This window comes from Hemicordylus capensis, chromosome 2 (assembly GCF_027244095.1).
Source record: "Hemicordylus capensis ecotype Gifberg chromosome 2, rHemCap1.1.pri, whole genome shotgun sequence".
Classification (NCBI taxonomy): Eukaryota; Metazoa; Chordata; class Lepidosauria; order Squamata; family Cordylidae; genus Hemicordylus; species Hemicordylus capensis.
The window spans coordinates 238,001,000-238,026,904 of record NC_069658.1 but is presented as its reverse complement, the minus strand read 5'-3'; the positions used below and the strand labels follow the sequence as shown (position 1 = coordinate 238,026,904).

Below are 25,905 nucleotides of genomic sequence, written 5' to 3'. Positions count from 1 at the left end.
GCAGCGCTGGCAAGATCCGCCCAACCTAGCCCTTCTGCTCCGGGGCTGGGAGGCTGAACTCTCCCCAAAGGCCAGGCGCTTGGGAACACAGCCAGCGGGTGGGATGCCCAGGAGGGTCAGGAGCAGGGAGCTCTGCTCGCGCCTGACGGCCGCCGCCTCCTCCTCCTCCGCAGCACAAGCCTCAAAGTCTGCTCTGAGCTCTGACTTTTGCAGCAAGGCAAGGGAAGAGTTAAAGGGAGGGAGAGAGGAGTCCTAGAGCGGCCCGGAAGGCATTGTACTGGAAGAGACCCCCCCATGCCCCCCCCCCCGGTGACCGGAGAGGAGACTTGACCGGCTGTTCCTTTTTCAACAGCTTCATCAGCCTTGCCAGGGAGACCTGGTGAATGCAAAGGGCATGTGGGCGGCTGCAGGGAGGGCATTGCGAGGCGGGTGGTGGTGGTGGGGCTAGGAAGTGCTCGGGAGGGGAGCAGCGGTGCGGGGGTGGGGGGCAGGGGTGTGGAGAGAGGACGTGCAGGGGCGGAGCGCCAGTACTTCTCTGGCTGTTGGGGGGAGAGCATGGCCGTGGGGGCTGTCACGGAGAGCGCCTGCACTTCTGAATTTACAACTACATCACTGGTGGTGGGGGGTTAGGGGAATCCTTCCTGCCCGCTTCCTTGTTGTTCCCACCACTGGGGAGCTGCTGTCTCCTCTCCCACCCAAACACGCAGTTTTTCAGCCTCTGAGCCCTGAAGAGGCAACGGCAGGATATTAGAAAGCAGGTCCCAGAATGCAAAAACCCAGAGGGGCCTGGGCAGACTTGGTTTCGGGGATGAAGCGAGGGCTGGGTGGGGTGTCCCCATTCATCAGTGGGCATTTGCATAGAAGAGGGACTGTGCATTGCTAGAAAGAGAGAGATCTCCCCCTCCCCCACACGTACCTAGGTTACCCCCTCCCCCCCAAAAGATGTTATGTTGTACAAATGTATACATGTTTATATACTCGTGTGAATGTATTTGGCACATTGCTATACCGACCCATATGCAAATCTCTGGGCGGTTTACACACCCCTGAATTGGGAAAGGAAGAGGAAGTGACTGTGAGAGATCCCCCTACCCCATATCCAACCCTGGGACACCCATACCCAGAGCTTCTTTTCCTCTGGTGTGCTTATCCAGGAGGTCTCGATGCGTCACTGCTTTCAAATGAGTTTGCATTTGTAGACTGCAGGAGGGGGTAGTCTTCCTGGAGTGCTTTGCTCATGGGGAAATGGTGAAGCAGTTGTGAGAGGGAAGCTCAAAGGTCAGCAGGGAGACAAACAGAAGGGGTGTGCTGCATGGACTATTGGCCAGTGACAATCAAGCAGAGGATCTCCCCCCCCCCCACCGCCCAACACCACACCACAGTCTCAGATTTCTGCTTGAGTTTTTGCCATTCATTTGATTCTGTTACAGTTGTTCTGAACTGCCCAGAGAACAGTTTGTTATGGGGCGGCCATATAAATAAAGTAGTCATAGGAGTAGTAGTAGTAACATTTAATTATTTGTTATTAAAGAGAGATATCTTGATTGCCCCCTAGAATCACTCACTTTGTTTCTAAAACACCTTTCAGATATAACAGGACTGCACCAGTTTAGTGCTCCTGAAGATGTTGGGCTACAACCATCCCTTACTATTGGCCACCTAAATTGGCCACCCTGGTTATTATTGGTCAGTCTTTATTTTAAGAGAGAGACAGAAGAGTAGGGAGAACGGAATGCAGAGCAGAGATGGAAAAGGAATACTCAGCTGGCCCTGAAGCAGGAAGGGTCCCCATCGTCATGCAAACTAGGAGCAGTGAGGAATTGTGGGAAAGAACTGTTCAGAAGATGCTGGATGAGGACACCACCAGCTCAACTGCAAAGCGCCAGAGACTCAGGCAATTCTGCTACCAGGAAGTTGAGGGCCCCCGAGAAATTTGCAGCCGAATCCATGGCCTTTGCCGTCAGTGGCTGAAGCCAGAAAAGCACACAAAGGCTCGGATCCTAGACCTGGTGATTCTGGAGCAGTTCCTGACTATCCTGCCCCCAGAAATGGAGAGCTGGGTCAGAGAATGTGGAGCGGAGACCAGTTCGCAGGCGGTGGCCCTGGCGGAAGGTTTCCTCCTGAGCCAGGCAGAGGAGAAGAAGCAGGAAGAGCAGCAGGTGAGAGTGTCTCTTTCATCCTCAAAAGGAGAAGTCCTGCGTGGGTCTCCAATCCCCAGAAGCCCACATGTTTTCCTAGCAGTGTGCCAGCTTCCTAGGAACTCGTTCTGTGCTCCTTGTCTGATCCCACCTGAGGAAACTCTGTGCAGCCCAGCCACCCCTCCACCAGTGCTGAGCGGTGATTTAAAGGGCCCCCATCAGGCCGCATCACTAGGACACTACCTTGGGCATTTGCTCCGCGTTCTACTGCCTACTGGTGGTAGGGGCAGAGGGTTCCGACTTTGGAATTCCAATGTTACCGAAGCTCACAGGCCTAATGATTGTTATAAGATATATAAAGGTTTGATATGGTTTTAATAAAAGTATTTTGTTAGAGTGTTCTAATATATTCTAAATAATAAGTTTTATGAACGAATCCTTGATTTTTTCAGAAGGATGATGCCTCACCATTAAGGATGTGCACAAACAAGTTTGGAGAGCCTTTTCTGGACTTCTAAACCTGTTCGATGGTTTGGCGGTGGTGTGTGTGGGGGTTACCTTTAAGCAGGAGGGAGGGTGCTCTTACACCCACCCACCTGGATACATTTTCCCCACCAGCACTGTGCTGAAAATTGCTGCCGCCCCGCGTGGCAACAATAAACTGTTCCGCAAGTGGCTTGTATTCCCATGGCATAGTGCAGTGCAAGGAGGTACTTTAGCAGTCTGATCAGTGTTCCCTCTAACAGGAATTTCCAGATGTTGTTGACTACAACTCCCATAATCCCCAGCCAAAGGCCATTGCACCTGGGGATGCTAGTAGTTGTAGTGAACAACATCTGGAAATCCGTTAGAGGGAACACTGAGTCTGATGTCCTTAGCCAGATGTGTTTTGACCGATTCACAGTCTTCATCAGTGGCATTAACTGTGATGAATCACACTCTTTGTATTCCCGTATGGTTGTTTAAAAATCCAGCATGTAATCTACTTCAAATCAGCTCTCTTGCTGTGAATATCCTCTCAGCAACAGAGCTGTTTTGCTAGTTTATTCCATATCTCAGATACAGAAATTTTAGTCCCTTGAAACTTAGGACTCCTGACTTTCAGTTTTTCTAAATAGCTTTGTGATGGCTTTTATCTTTATCATGGAGAGTTTATTTTGTTAATTGTCTTTTTTATATATATTCTTTTTGGATAGTTACTGGTTTTATTCAGGTTACTTTTATGACCACATGGTATCTATCTTTTACAAAGTGAGAATATTGTGGATCCCAATTGTTAATACATTTATACTTTGATTTAAATTAATATAGATAAAGATATAGAATACACCTGTTTTTAGGGGGGCTCTTTTTGTTCACCAGCCACTCAGGATAAACCACCACCTTGGATTTCTTCTTGTTTGAAATAGATAGCACTCTCTTTCCCTTAGACAGAGTTACAATTAAGCATATCTTCCAATCTCAGTAACAGTAACCGCCAACTGACTTTAACTGTCAAGGATACTCTTGCCCAATCTGCATATGGAATCCGTCTGCCCAATCACCACATTGCTTTTGCTACCTCTGGAATAGAGGTTCTCAATCTGTGCTCCTGCAGATAAACTCCTCATACCTGTAGCTGGGAATGATGCAAATTGTAGTTCAACAACATCTGGAGGACCACAAGTTGGGAACCTCTGCTCTAGAACAAAATAATCCCCCATTTCATCACATAAACTACTTCCCAAAGCCCTCAGAAATAAATTTGCCTTTTCCTTGTGCCTGAAAGCCAAGAGAGATGGCGTTTAGGAGATGTCCCTGGGACTGGAGTTCCACCATCTCAGAGCCAAGGTACCTCCAAGGTACCTTGAGGGAAAGTGCAGCAATGTTCACACAGAAGATCTTAGATCAAGGCTTTGTTCCTGTAAGCAGTCCTAAGCATAATCCACTTGCTAATCCCTCTCCCCACTCCTTTCTCTGGTCTTTCAGGATCAGAAGCCATCCAAACTGGATTCTGATTTCTCCATGGCAGAGATAGCTTCATTGGACCTTAGAGAGAGGTCACCATTCAGGTGGATCGTGCAAGAGAGTGAAGGAGGTGCCATCTCACTTGGTAAGAAGTACTAGGGTGAATTTTGTTTGTTTTCCTGGAGGCTGCCTCCTGATCACTTCCCCTCTTTAGTGATCAGATATCCATTTCTATCTCTGCATCTGGAGACAGACAGGGGAGTTCTATCTCTGCATCTGGAGACAGACAGGGGAGTGTGACGCTGTTGATTCTCCTAGCAGCGGCATAGCAAGGTTGGAGTGGAACCAGAGACGAGATTTTAAAATACCCCCCCCCCAAGTCCAGGGCCTCTGCACATCCCAGGCCCCCAAGGATTTAAGTCTGATATTTCAAAATAAGTATGCTGCCTAGAAATATATTTCACTGTATACACACACACTCACTTCACAATATATAGTGATATACATTGAGTACTATATATTTGTGCTACTTTTAATGCCTAGAACACACTAGAAACACTAATTATTAAAATGGGACCCTCACTGCAGATTAGCAAAGGAGACTTTCAACCATGCAGGGTGAGCCTATGTATGTTTTCTCAGAATTCTGAACAAATTCAGTAAAGTTTGATTCCAGGAGGTTTTTCACAGGAGGCTTTTAAAGCCCTTTAACACACATCTCCTCTGGAATGGAGGTGCTGCATTCACATGTTGACCAGATTGACCCTGAAGTCCCTGCGAGTTATTGGGGAGCAGTTCACACACAAGCAAAATAAAATAAAATAAAAGCACCACACATGCTTCACAGTTCTCACTCAGACCTTCTGGGTTGCAAAATAACTTGAGCATAAGTGCATTTATAAATGGATAAATGAATAAATAAATATAATGTTTGTTCCATAAGTTTTTATAAGTTTCTGCCATGAAGCAAGCCACTTATAGGACTTTTTAGATAGTTTTTTTTTAAAGCCAGCAAATTTTCCAAGCTGTTTTAAATATTCAGAGACTTCTCAGTCTCTCCCCACTCTATATCAAAGCCCTATGGCAAGCACATCTCTATATATAGGTGTCGGGGGGGTGACCACAAAAAGGAGTTCACATTCTACCTGGCAAATGCTGGGCTGGGCAGAGGGTCTGCTGCAGAAAGCGGTGGGGGCCACTCTGCCTGCCTGCCTCCCTTCCTTGCTTGCTTGGGGCCTCCCTGCAAGCCTACTCCAGTTCAGGCTTCACTGAGGCCTACACGGAGGCCTCCCTGGAAGCCCCGCCCACCCGCCAATCAGCTGATGGGCGGGGAGAAAAGGAGCTCTTTGCAGGCAGCTTGTCTGCTGCTTAGATTGCCGGCCAGGAGGACAAGCAGGAGAGAGGGCGAACAGGGCAAGTGGCTGAGGGGACTTGGGGCTGGGCTGGGGGCAATGGGGAGTCATGTGAGGTGTCTCTGGGCCCCCCCCAAGGCAGTGGGGCCCCCAGGCAACCACCTCCCCTTGCCTAATAGTAGTTACGCCCCTGTCTCCTAGATCTCTCAGCAGCTTTTGATACCATCGACCATGGTATTTTGGGCCGCCTCTTTGGGTTGGGACTTCGGGGCACTGTGATACAGTGGCTCTGATCTTACCTTGAGGGTCTCACCCAGAAGTTGGTGCTGAGGGACGCCTGCTCCATTGCTTGGCCATTGGCCTGTGGGGTGCCGCAGAGTTCTATTTTGTCCCCCAGGCTGTTTAACATCCACATGAAACCACTGGGAGAGGTCATCCGTAGGTATGGGCTATGGTGTCATCAAAATGCTGATGAAACCCAGCTCTACCTATTATTTAGGTCAGCTAACCTCAGAAAGGCAGTGGATGACCTGAACCAGTGTCTGCAGGCTGTTTTGGATTGGATGGAAGCAAACAAATCGAAATTTTATCCAGATAAGATGAAAGTGCTCTGGGCTGGTAAAACTGATTATCTGAGTTGTGAGTTAGATCTGGTCCTCGATGGGGGTCACACTCCCCCTGAAAGACCATGTTTGCAGCTTGGGGGTGCTTATGGACCCGATGCTGTCCTTGGAGGTATAGGTGGTGGCAGTGTGCAGGAGTGTCTTTTACCAGCTACGGCTGGTATGCCAGCTGCTACCCTACTTGGAGAAGTTGGCCCTGACCTCAGTCACTCATGCACTAGTAACATCCAGATTGGATCACTGCAATGCTCTCTGCATGGGGCTGTCCTTGAAGATTGTTTGGAAGCTTCAGCTACTCCAGAATGTAGCTGCAAGGATGCTCGTGGGTGCTAGTCACTCCTCAAGGATTACACCTGTCCTGTGGCAGCTTCACTGGTTGTTGGTTTGCTTCCAGGCCCGATTCAAAGTGCTGGGCTTGACCTTTAAAGCCCTACACAGCTTGGGGCTGAGGTATCTGTTGGACCACATTCACTTATATGAATCTGCCAGGGCTCTTTGTTCAACATCTTGAGCCATGCTCATGGCCCTGCCTTTGACTGAGATTGGTGGGGACAATGCTTTCTCGGCTGTGGTCCCTTGGCTATGGAATGCCCTCCCTGAAGAACTTTGCCATCTTCCCTCCCTTAGGATTTTTTAAAAAGATCTCAAAACCCATCTGCTTTTAAAATCTTTTAATTATAAATTGTTGGACTTAATATTTTTTGTTTTTAATTGAGTTTGTTTTAATTGATTTTATTTTCTGCTGTGTTTTATTTGTTTTGCTGTTTTAAACTTTATATTACTTTTACTGTTGTGAGCCACCCTGAGCAGTATTGTACTGGAGGGGCGGGATATACATATTTTAATAATAATATTACATTTTGTTCCCCCTCCCAGGTGGCGAAGTCACACTGGCTCTTCCGTCCAGGCCTTCTCCTCTTTCTGGCAGAGCAGAGACAGCCTCTGTGCAACTGGGCCAGGTAGGGGAGAGATCATGCAGAAGAAAAGAGGGGTACAGCCTGGGGGCCTCTATCCCCTGCACATGTCTTAAAGAATCTGCCTCTCTCCCTTATCTTAGACTGCTAATGCCGCCCACTCGGAAGGCTTTGAAGGCCACTGAGGAAGCTTTGGGCCCTGCAGAAGAACTCTCAGCCATCTCACCCTTACTCTTGGATTGATGTATTAACTCTTAGGAGAAAATATTTCCTCCTTCTTTCAGGGTCTGGTGACCTTTGAGGAAGTGGCTGTGTATTTCACAGGAGAGGAGTGGGCTCTGTTGAATCCAGACCAATGGGCTCTGCATTCAGAAGTCATGGAGGAGATCTGTGGGCATCTGGCCTCTCTGGGTAAGGCGTCTCCTTCCCTTTTGCTGCTGCTGTTGGTCTGCAACAGTGATCTAGAGGGCTGTGGTTGAGGACATCATTGGTGGTTCTTGCTTGGCTTTGGATGCACAAGACCACATATTTAAATTCAAAATAGATCAGCACCAGTGCTCCCTATAACACTGGGATGTAGTCAACATCATCTAGGAATCCCTGTTGGGTAGAACACTGTTCAGCACAGCAATTCTGTCATCTCATAAATACACACACACACACACACACACACACACACACACACACACACACGCGGTCTTACATGGCAAGCCCCACCCACAGAGTGCTTTACCAATCAGAAATATCAGAGCAGAAGCACTTTGGTGATTGGGCAGTGGGGATTCTATATGCAGATAGGGAAGAGGAGTGGGTAGGGGGCGAGTGAGTGAGCGAGTGGCAGGGGAGTGCAAGTGAATGAGAGTGAGATGGGGGAGGGGCAAGTGAACAAGTGAGCGGGTGGGCAGGGGGGTGGGCAGGGGGCTAGTGAGTGAGGCAGCGAGTGAGCGGGCGAGGAGGGGGCAAGCAAGCGGCAAAGAGGGGGTGAGTGGCGGAGAGGGGCCAAGTGAGCTAACGAGCAGGGGTGAGGGGGCGAGGGAGAGGTGGGGAGGGGGCGAGGGAGCAAGCGGTGGGGAGGGGGCAGCTGAGAGTGACATAGGGACATAGGAAGCTGTCATATACTGAGTCAGACCATAGATCCATCTAGCTCAGTATTGTCTTCACAGACTGGCAGTGGGTGGCTGACATTGAGCAATAAAGCAGGGAATGTGGTGGGGGACAAGGTGAGCAACAAAGTCCTAGTGCACAGATGTTCTGTGCGGGTTCACCTAGTAATCTTGGAATTGTGAGAGTTCTCCCTTCCTTTCCCTCTTCTGTGTCTGATATTGGCACATACGTGTGGGATCCGGTCCTTCTTTGATTTCTCCAAGGTCTATTTTCCAACTTAATGCTTAGTCCAGTCCATTCCTCATTGGATGGCAGAGATTCCTCAGAGGTTTGAAAGACCACACACCTGTCTACTGGAGTAGTTACTAATATTTATTTTATTTATTTATTCGATTTAGGAACATAGGAACATAGGAAACTGCCATATACTGAGTCAGACCATTGGTCTATCTAGCTCAGTATTGTCTTCACAGACTGGCAGCGGCTTCTCCAAGGTTGCAGGCAGGAATTTCTCTCAGCCCTATCTTGGAGAAGCCAGGGAGGGAACTTGAAACCTTCTGCTGTTCTCAGAGCGGCTTCATCCCCTGAGGGGAATATCTTGCAGTGCTCACACATCAAGTCTCCCATTCATATGCAACCAGGGCAGACCCTGCCTAGCTGTGGGGACAAGTCATGCTTGCTACCACAAGACCAGCTCTCCTCTCGATTTCTATACCGCCCTTCCAAAAATGGCTGTGTGGTTTATACAGAGAAATAATAAATAAATAAGATGGATCCCTGACCCCAAAGGGCTCACAATCTAAAAAGAAACATAAGATAGACACCAGCAACAGACGCTGGAGGTACTGTGCTGGGGGTGGATAGGGCCAGTTACTCTCTCCCTGCTAAACAAAGAGAATCACTACGTTAAAAGGTGCCTCTTTGCCAAATTAGCAGGGGTTAGATATTTCCTCATATCCAACCACCACCCTCCCCTCCTAAAGATGTCTCGACACCCCTCTGGCCAAATGTAGTGCAAGATGTCTTTATTGCATAAAAGAGAACTGCCCCAAGCCCCCTTTTCTCCTCTTGGGATTGTCCAGGAGCCAGTTATCTGTCAACTTGATTTTAAGTTGGTTACAGATGTTGGATTCCCAGATAGAAGGAGAGCTGACTTTTTGGTAGTATGTATGAATTGTCCCCTTTGCAAAGCAATGTCTGCCTTAGTTTGCATTTTTATGGGAGACTGCATGTGAACATTGTAAGATACAGTATTCCCCTTAGGAGGTGGATCCATAGTTCCTTGGAAGAACTTTTGCATGCAGAAGGTCCCAGGTTCACTTCCTGGCATCCCCAGGAAGGGCTGGGAGAAATTCCTGCCTGAATCCTTGGAGAGCTGCTGCCCATCAGTATAGACAATCTGAGCTAGATGGACCAATGGAATGACTTGGAATAAGGCTGCTTTCTATGTTCTTATAGTGAACCCAACATTGATGGGTTCAGACAACACATGAGGATTGGAACTTGAGACTCATGCCTTCATGCCAGGACGTTACATAGGAACATGAGAACAAAAACAGCCCTGCTGGATCAGGCTCAAGGCCCATGCACTGCAATCCAGGATCCTGTTTCATACAGTGGCCCACCAGATGCTCCTGAGAAGCCCACAGGCAAGAGGTGAGGGCATGCCCTCTCTCCTGCTGTTTCTCCTCTGCAACTGGTATTCAGAGTCATCTTGCCTCTGAGGCTGGAGTTGGCCTATAGCCACCAGATTAGTAGCCATTGATAGACCTGTCCTCCATAAATTTCTCTTAGCCCCTTTTAAAGCTGTTCAAGCTAGTGGCCATCACCACATCCCATGATGGCCACACCATCATATCCCGTGGTGGTGACTCCTTTCCTGCAGCCATGAATATCTGGTGAGATTGAGAGCTGTTGAAGGGGGAGAGGTAATACTGATGGATCAGTTAGGTCAAAATAATGGGGGAGGGAAAGTCTTTGTAATATCCAGTTTCAGGGAACTTGCTAGCAAATGAAGCTGCCAATGGTCCATTTCCCCCAGTATGGTGTACTCTGACTGGCAGTGAGCCTCCAAATTGTGATGCAGAGGTCCTTTTGGCCCAGTTATTTCAGATTCTCCCTCAAGACATTGAATCTGGGTCTTTATGATTGTGGATTACCCCAAAATCAATTCCACAACACTCCCTAGGCTGCCATTTAGAACCAATGAGCAGGGGTTGCTTAATACCTAAAAGGATGATGTTTCCCATGTGGAAAAAAATATTTTTAAAATTCCAGCAGCAGGAAATTGGGTTTCTTCTCTGATCTGAGCTCTGTTTCTCCCTTTCTGGGAGGCTCTTTTATTCCTGCAGGTGATGGAGGGGAGAATGAGAGAGAGGGTGAACTACAGGAAAGGAAAACGGAATCAGATTATCTGTGGGAGAAGAAAGCTGCTGCATTGGAATGCTGTGATTTGCATAAAATTCCAGTTCAAATAAAGGATTGCAATGGAAACAGAAGGAATAAATACCAACAATGTGAATTTTTTTTAAATAGTAACTCAAGCCTTAGCATACATGAAAGAATTGATATAGGCGAGAAAAAATACAAATGCTCGAAGTGTGGGGAAAAATTCAGCCACAGGCCACATCTTACTTCCCATCAAAGATTCCACACAGGCGAGAAACCATATCAATGTTCAGAGTGTGGAAAGAACTTCAGCCACCGCTCACAGCTTACTTGCCATAAAAGAATCCACACGGGGGAGAAACCATATCAATGCTCAGAATGTGGAAAGTGTTTCAGTCAGCGAAAATACCTTACGTGCCACCAAAGAATCCACACAGGGGAAAAACCATATCAATGCTCAGAATGTAGAAAGAGCTTCCGTCTGAGAAATGACCTTATTTGTCATCAAAGAATCCACACAGGGGAGAAACCATATCAATGCTCAGAATGTGGAAAAAGCTTCCGACAGAGAAAAGACATTACTTCACATCAAAGAATCCACACAGGAGAGAAACCATATCAGTGCTTGGTGTGTGGAAAGAGCTTCAGTGAGAACTCACATCTTACTTATCATCAAAGAATCCATACAGGGGAGAAACCATATAAGTGCTCAGAATGTGGAAAGAGCTTTCGCCAGAAGGCTAACCTTACGTCCCACCAAAGAATCCACACAGGGGAGAAACCTTATCAGTGCTCAGAATGTGGAAAGAGTTTCCGTCAGCGAGGAGAACTTACATCCCATCGAAGCATCCATACAGGGGAGAATCCATATAAATGCTCAGAATGCGGAAAGACCTTCAGCTACAGCTCACAGCTTACTTCCCATCAAAGAATCCACACAGGGGAGAGACCATATCAATGTTTGGTGTGTGAAAAAAGCTTCAGCCACAGCTCACAACTTACTTGCCATCAAAAAATCCACACGGGGGAGAAACCATATCAGTGCTCAGTGTGTGGGAAGAGTTTCAACCGAAGCTCAAACCTAAACAAACATCAAAAAATCCACACACAAAATAGATCATATCAATGTTCAGTGTGTGGAAAGAGTTTCAATACACGCTCAGATATTACTTCCCATCAAAGAATCCACATAGGGGATAAACCTTATCGATGTATGTGTGGAAAGAGATTCAGGTCCCGCTCGCACTTAAACAAACATCAAAGAATCCACTTAGGGAAGAGGACAGATACCCAGTGATTGTAAGCCGTTTGGGCAGCAGCTTATTTGTCCTCTCACAACTATAAAACACCTACATTCATTTTTAGTTAGCAAAGACATCTACTTCCAGGTCTGTTTTGGAACTTGCAAATCTTCTTCAGCTGTGGTCATAGAAAGGGGACAGAGGAACCATTGGTCTGTCTCTTTGAAAGCTGTCTCTTCATAAAGATGTTCATTCCAGCCTACCGGTAGATAATTCAGTGCTGCTTAGATTTCTCTGCAAGGAGAAGCATGTCCTTGATTTTGCATGAGGAATTGCGACCCATAAGCAGTGGGACACTTCTGTCAAGCACATGGTTGCTACAAAATGCTGGGATGGAGCTGACTGGCATCAAGAAGCCACTGGTGGTATGGAGTAGTGGGTAGCATGTTAGACCTAGACTGCTTGGACCCAGCTTCAGAGCCCTCTAAGCCAGGAATCTCAAGATGAGGGCCCTTGAGGCAACTTCTATCTCTTATCTGCACTTACCTTGTAGGCTTGGTATGAATATAAAATGGAATCCAGTCATCCAAAATAGTAGGGAATTAGGGGGTAAAAACCCCTAAGATGTTTCAAATTTTCACTCATGTTCTAAAAACCAAGGCAATTACAAGTTAAGGTGCCCTTTTTAGCTTCCATGCAATATAAGCTGTAAAGACTTTCTACAGTCTCTTAAATTATGCTGATTGCAGAAATGGGGCTGCATGCTCTCACTTTCCTTTGATCTTTCAGCTTGAGATTGGGCTGGGGAAGGATGTGTCCAGGCAGAAATTGTAGCTGCTGTTTTCCCAATCACTTGCTAGAGGTGTCCTTGGTCAATAGCTGCTTAATGGATCTCCACAAGGCACAATGCTTCTCCATAATGCCAGCTGTAGTGTAAGTGTCCAGCTAGATATTTAACAGATCCCCTGATCCAGCCACAATCACTTCCTACGTAAGAAAGCCCTTGCTGGACAAGGACAAAGCCTAACTAGTTCATCATCCTGTTTCCCACAGTGGCCCACCAGCTGCCTCTGGGAAGCCTACAAGCAGGAGTTCAAGGTATGCCCCCTCTCTTGCTGTTGCTCTCCTACAACTAGTATTCAGAGGCCTCTGGACTGGGAGGTACAGATACAAGACACGCCCCCCCCCAATAAATAAAAATAAAATGTATTATAGTAAATATCCAGGCAGAAATTCAAGAATTTCAACGTTGAGCCACTCAGGCAACACTGTGGCAACTAACAAGACTCACTCTGGCATTATGGAAATAGGCTGGGGACTATTGTATAGAAGAATTTTAGATATTTATGTTTATTCGTATTCCTTTGTTGATTTTTTAAAAATAAAAGTTGTTTGAAAGAAGCTGAAATGTTTTCCTGGGTTCTGTTCCTTATTCTAGATTAATATTATTAATATTTAAGTATTAATTATTAAGTATTAATAGTATTATTATTAAGCATTAATAAAGTATTAAAATAATTAATAATAATAATAAAGTATTAATAATCTCTTAAATAATAGGTATTTAAGAGAGCGTCTTCTTTGCTATGAGCCCCACCGCCCATTGAGGTCACTTGAGGAGGTCTCTCTCCAGTTGCCGCCAACTCGTTTGATGGCTACACAGAGACGGGCCTTCTCGGCTGCTGCCCCGAGGTTGTGGAATGCACAGAGGCGTATCTAGGGACAATAGCACCTAGGGCAAGCACTGAAATTGCACCCCCTGTCCAAACATCTGATACCCATCTTTCAGATAACTTAACCATAATATCAGCTGAAAAATACAAGTCAAGCTTGTTAATATTTCAAAAACTATATGGCAATGGACATAGCCAGAGCAAAAAAATGCTGGAAAACTACAAATTTCAGTATGCTGGAGCTCATGAAATACCCAAATACTATGTGGAGGTATACTTGGAAAACTAAACAGAAGTGCCTATCTAATTCTCTACTATGCACTGTAGCATCACTATTACATAAGTTTTAAAAATAAATGGAGAATTTGACTTTTCCCAGATACTCTGAAAATAATTAAAGGATATGCAGAGTAAACTGCGTCACTGCTTGGAATATATTCTAGTATTTCAGACAGTTAAAATGAGAGAGAGAGAGCAAGAAACTCCCACTGGGCCTTAAAACTAAGGATTTCACACTGATTCAAAGACAAACTGACCATTAATAGCCATATAATTAAGACATCACGTTTAACTCACTTATCACAAGAAGCAAAGTAAAAGCAAATGAATACAATCCTAGCTCATAAGCTTCAGCTCAGTATTCACAAGCCCTGATTCTCTGTACATAGTGCCAAACTGAATATGTGTACAGTGACATATTAAATTAAAAAAATTACCTGTAGCCCCTTTGGGGGGCTTCCTAAAGGCTGTGGGGGGGGGTGTCTGTAAAGGTTCCCCCTCCCCCCACTGGCCTCTAGGGCCTTGCAGGGACCATTTCAGCATGTGCGGTGGCCATTTTTAAAAATAAATTTTGTATTTAAAAAATGGCCTCTGAAAACAAAATGGCCCCTGCCATGCTCAAATGGTCTCTGTGAGGCCTGGCATTGCGTAGGGCTTCACAGAGGCCATTTGAGCATGCACGGTGGCCATTTTGTTTTTGGTGGCCATTTAAAAAAAATAAATAAAAATTTAAAGAATGGCGCCCCCTTCAAGTGGCACTGCCCTTCCTGCCCTACCCTAGATACGCCCCTGCAAGTACCAATTCTGCTCAAAACAAAGCACCCTCCCCACGTAATTCCATCGCCCTCTCAGTGCCCCCAGTCCGGCCCTGGACTCCTGCCTGCAACCTTGGAGATGGCGCTGCCAGTCTGTGTAGACAATACTGAGCTAGATGGACCAATGGTCTGACACAGTATATGGCAGCTTCCTAAGTTCCTAATGGAGAAGACCCATCCCTGATCTCAATGCGGGTGTGTGTGTACGTTTTCCATAAGCACTCACCCTGTCTGCTCAGGGCTCAATCTCAACCTGAAGCTAGGGAGGGACCCCGAGGTGGATTTCAGCCCCTGCGTTGTTTGCACAGACATGGGCGGACTAGTCGCCCATGCTTTTCTCCCTGCCGCACTATGGAGGCTAAACCCTCCTCTGTACTACTGGGCGGGAGGAGAGAGTCGGTGCCAGACAAATCCAGCCCCTTGGAGCAAAGACAGCGGCCGAGAACGCCCAGGAGAAGGAACAGCAGGCAATACAAAGACTCCGCTTAGGACCCGACTCCCCCGCCACTGTCTCTCCAACACAAGTGAGCAGCGAGTGGCGCGCTCGCTTGCTTAGGCGGAGGGTGAAGGGGAGTGAGTGCAGAGTCCTAGAAAGGCACGGAAGGGGCGAGCCTGCGCAATGGTAGTCCCTCCCCCCGCCCGTTTCGAAAAGAGCTGCTGGTTTTTTCACATGGTTTGGAGTTGGAGCTTCGTCAGTAGCCTCCGTCGGGGGACGTGGAGAGCCCGTGGTGGGTGCGGGGTACAGCAGGGAGTGAAAGACTGATAGAGATAGGCGAAATCAAGAGGGGCGGCATTCCCCCCCTCTCTCCCTCCGGGCTGCTCCTCACTGGAGATCTGTTGTTTCGCCCCACGCTCGTTGCGGGAAGGGGGCCTTGGAGTTTCCAAGCTGTCTGGGTTCAGGGAGAGCAAAAAGCTTGTGGGGTTTAGCAGGGGATGCCAGGCAGGAAAGAGGGGAGGGAGAAGTGGGGGCTGGGAAGAGAAAGCGAGAGCCCCCCCCCCTTTACTCGATTTAATGAAAAGTGATTGCAGAGTGTCTTTGACTAATGATGGGGACTGCAGGGGCATGAATGGAGGCTGGGAGGGAAATGCAAAGCAGGGAAGTTTAGAGGGGAACTCTTGGTGCCCAGAGGGAGAGAAGCCCCTAGCCCAGCTAGTTGGAGGCACAGGGATGGGAGGGAACTATGCATTGACAGGAGGGACTGAAGAAAAGAGGGAGGGAGAGTCCCCTCCCCTATAGCACACTTCACCCTGGGAAACCCCCTCTGGGAGATCTTTTCACCCTTGTGCCAGGAGGAACTGACAGCCAAATCCTCTGGGAAGAAATCCAGACAGCCCTTTGGATACCTCCGAAAGAACTGCTTTCAAACGGACTTACATTTGTAGTATGGAGCAGTGGGTCACTGGTGTGTGTGTGTGTGTGTGTTGAGGGGTTTTCCTGTGGTATTTTGCAAAAGGTGAGGCAGATCCAGCAGTTGTGAGAAGGGAGCTCAGAGGTGTGCTGTGTCGAGCATTGGTCAGTTCCCTTCACATGAAGCATCCTCCCCACAGTCTCTAGTTTCTCTTTAGGTTTTGCCATTCATCTAATTTTCTTACTCTGTGGCTAGAGAGAACCTTTGTTACTGGTGATTATGGAAATGCAGTTTTTATTATTACATAGAGAAACCATGTTGATAGCATAACTCACTTTTGTTTCTAACACACCTTTCAGCTGCAAGAATGCACTACTGCAGAGACAGTAGCTTGTTGACTTGACAAGCCTTATTAGCCCTGTCTGTGTGGACAATCTTTGCGTTAAGAGAGAAACTTGAAGAAGAACTGAGCAAGCCGATCCTTCACTATTTCTGGAAGCTGCCTTGGAGTACAGAGCAGAGATGGGTGTCCTTGAAGCGGGAAGAGGCCCTCTTGCCATGCAAGCTGAGAGAAGTGAGGAATTCTGGGAAAGAACTGTGCAGAAGATGCTGGATGAGGATACAACCAGTTCGGTTGCAAAGCGCCAGAGACTCAGACAGTTCTGCTACCAGGAGGCCGAGGGCCCCCGAGAAATTTGCAGCCGAATCCACAGCCTGTGCCGTCAGTGGCTGAAGCCAGAAAAGCACACAAAGATGCAGATCCTGGACCTAGTGATCCTGGAGCAGTTCCTGACCATCCTGCCTCCGGAGATGGAGAGCTGGGTCAGAGAATGTGGAGCGGAGACTAGTTCCCAGGCAGTGGCCCTCGCAGAAGGTTTCCTCCTGAGCCAAGCAGAGGCCAAGAAGCAGAAAGAGCAAAAGGTGTGAATGGCTCTTTCACCCCGGAAGCTTCCAGGGGCTGAATCTAAGTTGTTCTAGCAATCATAAGTAGTAGCCTAACTACGGTAGTAGCCAGAGGCTTGTTCTAGCAGTCACAACTAGTAGCCTAATTTTGGGAGGCGGGGGTGAGGATATTACAAGAAGAGCTGTTCTTAGCTCCTCTCTTTTGACTGAGCCATACCTAAGGAGAGCCAGTGTGGTGTAGTGGTTAGAGTGCTGGACTAGGACCGCGCGGAGACCTGAGTTCAAATCTCCATTCAGCCATGAAACTAGTTGGGTGACTCTGGGCCAGTCACTTCTCTCTCAGCCTAACCTACTTCACAGGGTTGCTGTGAAAGAGAAACTCAAGTATGTAGTGCACCGCTCTGGGCTCTTTGGAGGAAGAGCAGGATATAAATGTAATAAATAATAATAATAATAATAATAAGAAGTGACGATTCTAGAATATTGATATCCCAGCTTTTGATTAACAATCCAGAAAGTAGCTAACAAAATGTACTAACAAATTCAAAACATTGAAGGGGTTATCTCAGCTGCTTCTTAGGAACCTAAGACTATTCCCCCATCTCAGAGCCACTGCCAAGGTATCTTAAGACAGGGAGGGAAGGTGCAGCAGCATCCCCATGGAAGATCTTAAGTGTATGAGTTGGTTCCTATGAGGTAGAACAGTTCTGGGTGTCAACTGTTTCCTCTTTCCATTCCCTCTCTGGTCTTTTAGTGGCAGAAGCCATCAAAGGTGGACCCTGATTTCTCCACGGAAGTGCTGGATTCATCGGACCATAGAAAAAGTCCACTGTTTAGGTGGATTGTGGAAAAGCGTGAAGGAGGTGCCACCTCGCTGGGTAAGGCATAATGGGATGAACTTTGTTTCCGAGGGGGCTGTCTCTTGATCACTTCCTTTCTCTTCTTTCCGGAACTATTCAAGAGCAGCAGCTTCCCTAATCAGTGGAAACTGAGAAGATTAATGGGGCATATTTTAACTTTCTTTCTCATGAAAAGACCTGAAATCTGTGGGCTGCTTTTACGTTCTTGTTGAGATTTTTTTTTTAATGGAAAAAACATTTCAGAGGCAGCTGAGGAGGCTTTTATTCTCACTGACTTGTAATATGTCCAGTTTCACTTTTGCACTGTTGCTGGTTGAATCTGTGTTTACTATTTTGCTGTAATTGTTTACTTCCTAAAAACGTTGGTGCAGATGTCATTGAATGTGGTGTCAGCCATCTTGGGAGCTCTTGAATGAAAGACAAGGTAGCAAAATGTACATAAAATAATCAAAGGTGAAACAGGCTGCTTGAGTGATGAGGCATCATTTTTGGTTTCTTTCACAGGTGGTGAAATAACTTTGGCTCTTTCATCTAGGCCTTCTCCTCTTTCTGGCCAAGCAGAGATAGCCTCTGTGCAACTGCACCAGGTAAGGGAGGGATCATGTAGGAACAGCCTGGGAGCTTCTATACCCTGCATATCCCTCTGTCTTAAAGCATTTGCCTTTCTCCCTTGGCTTATATGAGTACCCAGAATGTTGGGGGGCAATATGCTAAATCATTGTAAACCGCTTAGAGAGCTTCCAGCTATAGAGCGGTATATAAATGTAAGTGCTATTGCTGTTGCTATTGCTATTATATTGCCCTAGCCACTTTGAAGGCTTCGGAGGCCACTGGGGATGCTCTGGGCCATGAAGAAGAACTCCCAGCCACCCTGTAATTATTGCTTCTCTGGATTGGTGCATTAGGAGAAAATGTTTCCTCCTTCTTTCAGGGTCCGGTGACCTTGGAAGATGTTTTGGTGAATTTCTCAGCGGAGGAGTGGACCCTGCTGGATGCAGGCCAAAAAGCTCTGCATAGAGAAATCTTGGAGGAGACCTGTGGGCATCTGGCCTCTCTGGGTAAGTCCCCTCCTTCCATTTGCTGCTATTGTTGGTCTGCAGCAGTGAACTAGAGGGTTGTGATTGAGGACACCATTCGTAGCTCTTCTCTGGTTTTGGATGCCCTTGAGGGCCCATATTTAACTTCAAAATAGATCGGCGCAGCAACTCTGTCACCTCATAATAACCTTGCAGTAGTGAGAGTTTTTCCTTGCTATGCTACCTCTGTGTCTGGTATTGGCACATGTGTGGGATCTGATCCTTCTCTGATTTCTGCAAGATCTATTTCCTGAACATTGTCTTTGCGCTTAGTTCAAATTTCAGTGAAATCCCTAGCCCATTCATTATTGGGAGGCTGAGTTTCCTCAGAGGTTTGAAAGGCCCCACACCTCTTTGTTGGTGTAATTACTAATACTTCCTCAAATGCAATCACTACCCTCTCTGCCGGAAGTCATATCAATACCCTCTAGCCAAATCGTGCAAGATGGTTTATTGCATAAAAGAGGATCCCAATAAGTGTTCCCTCTAAGGCGTGCGCATGTGCTTGCGCTCACACAATTTTTGATGTCCACTCAGTTAAATTTAGATTCTGCTCAGGCTGAATCAGGGAGGCCCCACTCTGAATGCATATGCACACACACTGCCTTGATACTGCTGCCCAAAACAAATCATTCTGCACACATAAAAAAAAATTAGAGAGAACACTGATCCCAATAGCCTCCTTTTCTTCTCCTTGGAATAACACAATTCTTTGCTTCCATTTGTTATAGGAATAGCTGCCACCCCTGGAGTCTTTAGACTGTTACAGTAAAACTCCGTTATATTTAAAACTTCTCCTTTTCTGTTCAGTTTCTCAGCCTATCCTGGACTTATTGGATTCAGTAAAGTTTGTTCTAGAATACACACATCTGCCATTTATTGGGTCACCTAGGAATAGTAAAGATGCTCTTTCTCAGAGGTGTCTCAAAGGAACAGGGCTTCCCCTCCCCTGCTCTTCCGTACACTGTCTGACTTATTCCTAGCCATGAACCCAGGCATGGCTTTTCCAACCCTTTTTGTTCCACTTGATATGCAAGGAGAAACAGCCAGTAGGCAACTTCCCATTGTCATGGTGGCAACTAGGGTTCCACCAACCCCCAGGTACTGGTGAGCATGCACTTCTGGGGTGAGTTGCAAATTCTGCTCTCGGCGTGTTGCACTGATGTCAAATTCCCCTCCAGGAATCCCCTCCCCTCTAGCTAACTGTCAGCTAGATTTGAAGTTGTTTACAGTTGTCAGGTTCCCAAAGGGAAGTGCAGCTGGGGAAACCAACCTTGATGGGTTCGGACAACATGTGTGGAGCGGAACTTGCAGATTGCACCTGGAGTATACAGTTGCTGGGAACTGGAGTTTGCTGACACCTTACTTATTGCCATGACGTGTGAAGTCATTGAAGTCAATATTCAGTCAATATTGGAAGGGATCTCTGAGCTGTGAAAGGGGAAGGTCATAGTGATGGATCATTTGGGTCCCAGGTTTCATAGGAGCTACCAGAACATGAAACTGCCATTGGTCTGCCTTACCCAGTTTAGTCTACTGTGACAGGCAGCTTCCAAACTGTGATGCAGAGATCTTTCTGGCCCTGTTAATTCATATTTTCCCACGGAAGATTGAGCCAGGCTTTTATGCTTGTGGAGCACATAAAAATCAATTACACAGCCACCTCCCGGGCTGCCAGTTAGAGCCAATGTACAGGGGCATAACAAGATCTGGTTCCCCATGAAAAAACCCACTTTTTAAAAAATTCAAGCAACAGTAAACTGGGTTTCTTCTGTGATTTGAGCTCTGTTTGTGCCTCACTGGGAGGCTGACTTTATTGCTGCAGATGATGGAGGGGAGAATGAGAAAGAGGATGAACTGCAGAGAAGGAAAGCGGAAACAAAATATCTGTGGGAGAAGAAAACTGCTGATTCTGAATGCTTTGATATCCATGAAATTCCAGTCCAAACAAAAGCTTGCAATGGAAACAGAAGCAATAAATACCCTCAATATGCAAAGCTCTTATACAGTAATCCAAGCCTTAGCACACAGCAAAGAATGGATATAGATGAGAAAAAATATGAATGCTCAGAGTGTGGAAAGAAATTCAATCACAGGCCACAGCTTACTTGCCATCATAGAATCCACACAGGGGAGCGACCATATCAGTGCTTGCTGTGTGGAAAGAACTTTAGGGAGATGTCACATCTTACGAAGCATCAAAGAATCCACACAGGGGTGAAACCATATCAGTGCTCAGAATGTGGAAAGAGCTTCCGTCAGAAGGCTCACCTTACTTACCATCAAAGAATCCACACAGGGGAGAAACTGTATCGATGCTCAGAGTGTGGAAAGAGTTTCCGTCTGAGAAATGACTTTATTTCCCATCAAAGCATCCATACAGGGGAGAAACCATATCGGTGCTCAAAATGTGGAAAGAAGTTCAGCTACATCTCACACTTTACTTGTCATCAAAGAACCCACACAGGGGAAAAACCATATCAGTGCTCAATGTGTGGAAAGAGCTTCCGTCAGAAGCAGCACCTTACTTCCCATCAAAGAATCCACACAGGGAAAAACCCATAATGATGCGTGTGGGGAAAGATTGTCAGTTCCCACTCAGACCTAAACAAGTATCACAGAATACACATAAGGAAGATGACAGATACTCAGAGATGGTAAGCCACTTGGGCATCAGCTTATCTGTCTTCTCACATCTGTAAAGCGGCTACATGAAATCTGAGGTAGCAAAGACAGCTGCCTGAGAGAGCATTCCAGGTCTATTAGGGACTTATGTCTGTTCTTTAGCCATGGTCATAGAAAGGAGACGCAGGATTCCTTGGTCTATATCAATGGAAGCTGACTTTTCATAAACTCTTCCAATTTTGAACAATATCTTAATGGAATCAACTTGCCACAAATTACCGAAGAGAAAGGGATTTTAAAAATGCAACAATAACAGGAGATGAAATAGTGAGTGTTATTAAGAAATTAAAGTTGAATAACCTTCCTGGTCTAAATGGTTTCTCTGAATTTTATAAGTCCTTCCTGAATAAATTAATAAAACCTTTTAGTTCTTTTGTTCAATGAATGTTTATGTCAGTTAGTTCCAATGTCATGGTATGAGGCAAATGTTATCATAATCTCCAATCCAAAGAAGGATAGTTCATTAGTGAGTTCATACTGTCCTATTCACTCTTAAATCTGGATTGCAAAATTTATACAGCTGTTTTGTCAATTCAATTAAATCAGATTTTAGCTAAGGATATTTATAAAGATCACACAGGCTTTCTGTCAAATAGATGTTTATCTGGTGTAACTAAAAGAGCTCTGCTAATAATGAATTGTTATATAAATAAGATTGAGACAGCATTTGTTTTTTTAGATGCTGAAAAGGCTTTTGATTTAGTGAACAGACATTTATTAGTTTGCATACATGGAGAAATTTAATACTGGAACATTAATACTGTTCTAATATTGGGACACTGTAAAATCCTTATATACTAACCCAATACCAGGCAAGGTTGTCCACTCTGTTATAGGGGTGTGCACGGAACCGCCAACTGCGGTCTGGCACTGGGGTGGGGAGTAGCTTTAAGAGCGGCGGGAGGGTTTACTTACCCCTCCCGTTGCTTTCCCGCTCTGGCGCCGTAATCCTAAGAGTAGTTGGGGCGGCAGGACACCTCCCTGCCGCCCCTTCCCCTACGTTGCTTGAAAAAACTCCCAGCAGTCCTTTGCGCGCGCGCACGTCACAGAGACGAGCGCGCGCTTCACGTCTCTGTGACGTGCGCGCGTGATACCCCCCCCACCCGAACCACACCGCCCAGGTCCGGACTGGTCCGGAGGCTTTTTCTATGGCCTCCGTACCGGTCCGGGCCCATCCCTATTCTGTTATATGGATAGAGTAGCTGCAATTCAAATTAAAAATGATGCTATAAGTGGAGTTAAAATTAGCTCAGTATTGTCTTCACAGACTGGCAGCAGCTTCTCCAACGTTACAAGCAGGAATCTCTCTCTCAGCCCTATCTTGGAGAAGCCAGAGAGGGAACATGGAATGAAGAGAGTCAGCTTCAGAGCCCTCTAAGCCAGGAATCTCACAGAAGAGGGACACTGAGGCAGCTGCTAAATCTTATCTTCACTTACCTTGCAGGGATAGTGTGAGCATAAAATAGAATTCAGTCATCCACAATAATAGGGAATTAAAAAAACTTTACGATGCTTTAATTTTCACTCATGAGCTAAAAAGCAGGGACATGGCAAGCTGGGGTGCTCATCAGAGGCGTATCTAGGGAAAATGGCGCCTAGGGCAAGCACTGAAATTGCACCCCTGTCCAAACAGGAATGATGGGACTTGTAGTCATCAACATCTGGAAATCCCTGTTAAAAGGAACACTGTACCATCTAGACATGGTTGTTGATCAAAACCTGAAAACATGAGCCATCTCTGTAAAAGACTTAGAACAACAGTCAGGAGTTATGCGAGGATTCCAAGTGTCATTTTCTCTGTCTCATCTCATTCTTTTTAAAAAACATGACTTTGTCCTAGAGGATCACCTGCCCAAATAGCCACTAGCAAAATAGGGGAAGAAGAAGGTGGCCGGGGGGGTGGTCTATAAACCAGTGAATGATTCCTGCCAGCCTTTGTCTTGTGATGACTGTTGGCTCATGATGGGGTATATGTGCATTCACCACACTAGTGCTTACTTTGACACCAGGAGGGAGGAGGATACATTAGTTTGCCACACTAGATAGAGGCATTTGCAACAGGAGCAGACAGCCAAGTTCTGCCAGGGCCAAAACCAGCCCCTGCCAGACTAAGAAATCATTGTAATTTGCCCCTTCCTGTCACAAGCAGTGTGCTGTTCTTTTATTATTGCCTCTAACTCTCAGATATCCCAGTCATAGATGGACAATTCAGGGTCAATTTACAAGAGACACATTTTCTACATGGAGGTTTCTTCTGTGCAGGTGTTGTGCAGAAACCCATGTGTAATGACTGCCAGGGGCATAGCAAGGTTGGAATGGGCCAAGATGAGATTTTAAAATGGGCCCCCAGCCCCTCAAAGTCCAGGGCCTCCACACACCCCAGGCCCCCAAGGATTTAAGTCTGATATTTCAAATTAAGTATGCTGCCTGGAAATACATTTCACTGAATGCACACACGCACACTTCGCAATATATAGTGATATACATTGAGTACTATATATTTGTGCTACTTTTAATGCCTAGAACATACTAGCAATGCTAATTATTAAAATGGCCCCCCTCGCTGCAGATTAGCAAAGGAGACTTTCAACCTTGCAGGGTGAGCCTATGTTTGTTTTCTCAGAATTCTGAACAAATTCAGTGAAGTTTGATTCCAGGAGGTTTTTCACATGAGGCTTTTAAAGCCCTTTAACACACATCTCCTCTGGAATGGAGGTGCTGCATTCACATGTTGGCCAGATTGACCCTGAAGACCCTGCAAGTTATTGGAGAGCAGTTCACACACAAGCAAAATAAAATAAAATAAAAGCACAACACATGCTTCACAGTTCTCACTCAGACCTTCTGGGTTGCAAAACAACTTGAACATAAGTGCATTTATAAATGAATAAATACATGAATAAATAAATATTTGTTCCAGAGGTTTTTGTAATTTTCTGCCATGAAACAAGCCACTTATAGGCCTTTTAAGATAGTTTTTGTTTTTAAAGCCAGCAAATTTTTCAATCTGTTTTAAATTAAATATTCAGAGACTTCTTAGTCTCCACCCTCCCATATCAAAACCCTATGGCAAGCAGATCCCTATATATCCGGGGGTGGGGGGACACCACAAAAAGGAATTCACGGTCTACCTGGCAAAAACTGTGCTGGATGTTCTGGGCAGAGGGTCTTCTGCTGCAGAGAACTCTGCCTGCCTTGCCTGTGCCTGCCTGCCTGCCTCCTGACTTGCTTGGGGCCTGCCGAGTTCAGGCTTCAGGGAGGCCTACTCCCGCCGATCAGCTGAGAGGCGGGGAGAGAAGAGTTCTGCAGTTTGCAGGCTGCTCAGATCATCCTAGGTCTCTTCGATCCTAGGCGAGGATGGCAAGGCAAGCAGGATGGCAAGTGGCTGAGCAGCCCTGGGGCTGGGCAGGTGGGCAATGGGGTGGGGGTGGCAGGAACTGGCATGGCGCCCACTCCTCAGTGGTGCCTAGGGCACCTGCCCTGGCTGTCCCTCCCAGTTCCGCCTATGGTGCTCATCTTGCATGCCATATCAGCTGTAAGGAGTTTATAGACTCTCTTGTATTATCTCTTGTAAGAATCCCAGGCCTCTTTGGGATTATTTTAATGAAAAGCAGCATAGAAATTGAACAGTAAAATAAATAAAATGGGGCTGCACGCTCCTACACTGTGCCTTGGTCTTTCAGCCCAAGATTGGGCTGGGGAGGGATGCATCCAGGAAGAAATGCTGTTTTCCCAATAACATGCTAGGGATGTCCTTGATCATGTGTCTGCCTAATGCATTTCCAGAGGGCACAGTGGAGACTTTCCTGCCCTGCTGGACCAGATTCAAGGCCTAATTAGTCCAGCATCCTGTTTCCCACCAGTTGCCCCTGGGAAGCCCACTAGGAAGAGATGGGTGTGTGTGTCCCCTCTCAAGCTCTGTTGCTCCCCTACAACTGGTATAGAGAAGCCTCTGGACCTGGAGGAACAGGTACACCTGTTGGATTTCTGTCTGATGCAGCTCTACAAAACACAGTTCTTCCCACAAAATACAATGTCTTATAGTAAATATCCTGGGAGAAAATCAAGGCATGTAGCAAATTCACCTATTATTCCTCCAGGAAACATTCAACCTCCAGGCCACTGTGGTGTCAGGACTTTTTAGGCCCTCAGTTCGAATGGAAGAGGGAGGAAAGATAGCCAGATTGGAACGCTTCCTGTGAGACCACTGAAATGCTTGAAGTGTGACAAAACTTCTGTTGCCACGCAAACCATATAACAACAGAGAAGGGAGGATAGTTCTTGAATGCTTGTGTCATAGAAACCACAGAGTTCTTTGCTTTGCCAACTATGACACATTCATATGTCTTTTATCAATCTAGAGATCTAAAGATAGGCTCTTGTAACCCCTCCTCCAGCAGTTATCCAACCCTGCTTTAAAGATAGACACCCCCTCTGCCATGCTGTTATTAAGTGCTGCTGTAATCTACCAATTTACTGCTGGATTCCAACTCCCATCAGCCCTATTGGCCACTGTGACTATGGATAATGGGAGTTGTTGTCCAAAAACATTTGGAGG

At 46.3% G+C, this 25,905-nt stretch overlaps 2 protein-coding genes across 2 annotated transcripts in view; both read left to right on the top strand.

Annotated features, from left to right (window-relative positions):
- The first annotated feature begins 476 nt into the window (after positions 1-476).
- LOC128343882 (zinc finger protein 850-like) overlaps positions 477-25,905 on the top strand; it is a 37,809-nt gene continuing 12,380 nt past the window's right edge. Inside the window, exons 1-6 of the mRNA XM_053293316.1 lie at positions 477-2,159; positions 4,107-4,230; positions 6,937-7,019; positions 7,259-7,385; positions 10,412-11,741; positions 20,711-21,225. Coding sequence (XP_053149291.1) covers positions 1,746-2,159; positions 4,107-4,230; positions 6,937-7,019; positions 7,259-7,385; positions 10,412-11,741; positions 20,711-21,225 — 2,593 coding nt within the window. The 5' untranslated portion in view covers positions 477-1,745. The remainder of the gene's footprint in view (positions 2,160-4,106; positions 4,231-6,936; positions 7,020-7,258; positions 7,386-10,411; positions 11,742-20,710; positions 21,226-25,905) is intronic.
- Positions 15,049-20,464, top strand: LOC128345538 (zinc finger protein 202-like). Its single transcript, XM_053297610.1, has 6 exons — positions 15,049-15,202; positions 16,183-16,744; positions 17,481-17,604; positions 18,091-18,173; positions 18,518-18,644; positions 19,394-20,464. The coding sequence occupies exons 2-6, from the start codon at positions 16,346-16,348 to the stop codon at positions 19,432-19,434; spliced, it is 774 nt and encodes a 257-aa protein (XP_053153585.1). The 5' UTR covers positions 15,049-15,202; positions 16,183-16,345; the 3' UTR covers positions 19,435-20,464.

Excerpts from the sequence above, each read along its gene's own strand:
- LOC128345538 (XM_053297610.1), top strand. The coding sequence starts at position 16,346 with ATGGGTGTCCTTGAAGCGGGAAGAGGCCCTCTTGCCATGCAAGCTGAG. Across the intron at positions 17,605-18,090 it reads AGGAGGTGCCACCTCGCTGG|GTGGTGAAATAACTTTGGCT; the intron begins GTAAGGCATAAT and ends TTTCTTTCACAG. Across the intron at positions 18,174-18,517 it reads CCTCTGTGCAACTGCACCAG|GGTCCGGTGACCTTGGAAGA; the intron begins GTAAGGGAGGGA and ends TCCTTCTTTCAG.